This window comes from Poecilia formosa, unplaced genomic scaffold (assembly GCF_000485575.1).
Source record: "Poecilia formosa unplaced genomic scaffold, Poecilia_formosa-5.1.2 Scaffold906, whole genome shotgun sequence".
In the NCBI taxonomy this organism is placed as follows: domain Eukaryota; kingdom Metazoa; phylum Chordata; class Actinopteri; order Cyprinodontiformes; family Poeciliidae; genus Poecilia; species Poecilia formosa.
In genome coordinates this window covers 58,335-60,482 of record NW_006800845.1, presented here as the reverse complement: position 1 = coordinate 60,482, position 2,148 = coordinate 58,335, and the positions used below count along the sequence as shown (strand labels likewise).

The 2,148-nt window shown below is 37.0% G+C and overlaps 1 protein-coding gene across 1 annotated transcript in view; it reads right to left on the bottom strand.

The window, feature by feature from the left end:
* The window catches only part of LOC103132033 (guanine nucleotide exchange factor DBS-like), a 56,816-nt gene that overhangs the window by 1,638 nt on the left and 53,030 nt on the right, over positions 1-2,148 (bottom strand). The window contains exon 19 of the mRNA XM_016667109.1: positions 1,469-1,561. Coding sequence (XP_016522595.1) covers positions 1,469-1,561 — 93 coding nt within the window. The remainder of the gene's footprint in view (positions 1-1,468; positions 1,562-2,148) is intronic.

Below are 2,148 nucleotides of genomic sequence, written 5' to 3'. Positions count from 1 at the left end.
CGTTGCGCTCCAGAAAACTGCAAACATCAAGACTAATTTGAACAGCGCAATAAAACAGCCCCGAATGAACGTGTCCGTAAAGATGTGCACCTAAACACCATTATAATAATTAATATTAAGATAAGTGTCACAAATCTGTGCAGAAGGATATCTGAGTTGTGGAGCGGCAGCAGGAGCTCTGTGCGCTGTGCTCTGACAACAAATACAGGGCCGTATCGCAGAACCTGGAGGCTGGGGCAGGGGGATGGGGCCTTTAAAATCCTTCTTAGAGTTTTCCACACAATAGTGGAACACACAAATTACAAACTTTTTTTGTACTGTTGTAACCATTAAATAATCTCCCCTTCAGTTCAACCTTATAAAGTGGAGACACATTGTTGATGTTACTATTATAAAATAACTTGCAATTAAGTATTGACAAAGCTCAATGTAATTTTCACAGGTGGCGGAGCGTTGTTGTCAACAGCTGCTGAAAGTAACTAAAAAAGTTACTTTTAATGTAACTTAGTTATTTTCCAAATCAAGTAGTCAGTAATCTAACTAAGTTACTTTTTCAAGGAGTAGTCAGTAATCCAATTAAAGATACTTTTTCAAAGCAACTGTGCCATCACTGCTCACACATACAAAAATTAGTCTATATTTTATTAGTTTGTATGTGCAATCTTAGTCTTTTATGTATGCGTGTGAGAGAAAAATTTTGTGTGTGATATTTTAGTAGTATGTATGTGCAATTTTATTATTTTGTGTTTGTGAGAGAGAAAAATTGTATGCGTGTGTGATATTTTAGTAGTGTGTATGCGCAATTTTAGTATTTTGTGTTTGTGAGAGAGAAAAATTGTATGCGTGTGATACTTTAATAGTGTGTATGTGCAATTTTAGTATTTTGTGTTTGTGAGAGAAAAAAATTGTATGCGTGTGATATTTTAGTAGTATGTATGCACAATGTTATGATTTTGTGTATGCATGTGAGAGAAAAATTGTATGCGTGTGTGATATTTTAGTAGTGTGTATGCACAATTTTTGTATTTTGTGTGAGTTTTTAGTAGTGTGTGAGAGATAAAACATAGTTTTTGCCCTAAACGGCCCCTCATACTGGAAACTGTCTTTAACAACAAGGATCCCTTCATGGCGCGTCAAAGAGCCGTGAAGTAAACTACTGACTATGGCTAAACAGATGTGGTAGCTTAGAAAAAGATTACTTTTTTGACAGCTAATTGGGTATGCGTCTTTGTGGGCTTTCCTGTCTGAGTTGTAAAGAACTGTCAGACCAAATAGTGAAGGATCTCCTCAAAGAGTAGGGGCTAGAATGTGAATACAACCTCCAAGAAAAGTACTTCTCAATAACCTGAACATGAGTTTAATGCCTATCAAATTCATAGCTAGCTATTTAGCAAAAACTGGTGAAGTTAAGTGTTCTTATGTCCAAATAGAGAACAAGTACTGGATTACCAATTCTGTCTGTTTGTACCTTAAGCATAAGCTGGTATTTGGTGATCCTCTGTACAGGCTTCAGCAGGTAGGCATCCAGGGACAGTTTGTGGTCCAGTTTCTTCTGACACTCCTGTTATCAAAAAGAGCAAAGGTTTTCGTCAGACTTAGGAATATGTCTTGTATTGGCATTTATATCAAACCCCTGTGAGGACTCATGTTTCTTTGGAGGATTCTTCATCAAGGTATGAGTCACGTTTAAAAGCCACCGCGTTTGCTCTGCTTGTGCAGCTCAATGTTTACCAGTAATATCGTCGCGCTTTTAAATGTGTGGGTTAAGCATGCAGTGAAAGAATTATATATCTTTGTGAACAAAGAATTATGTGCAGCATGCATCTACATTTCACACAGGCTGCCCAGCGAGTGGCTCTGTGTTTATATGTTCATTAGTTAGATCGATGGTTCACCCCATGTAGGAGCAGCATTCGTGATCGCCTCGTAGTCACTAAGCACGCTGGTCTTATTTATTATTATTATTATTATTATTATTACTTTTTGAGGTGACACAATGCTTCAAACTGCACCATATCAAATCATTTCCTTACATGCAGAAATCAGGAAAAAATTGTCCCATAAAACTCAGGCAACCAAAACAGCCTCTGTGGCACTTATTAAAAACTCAATACACACAAAATGAAAGAGCTACTAAAGCTACATAAA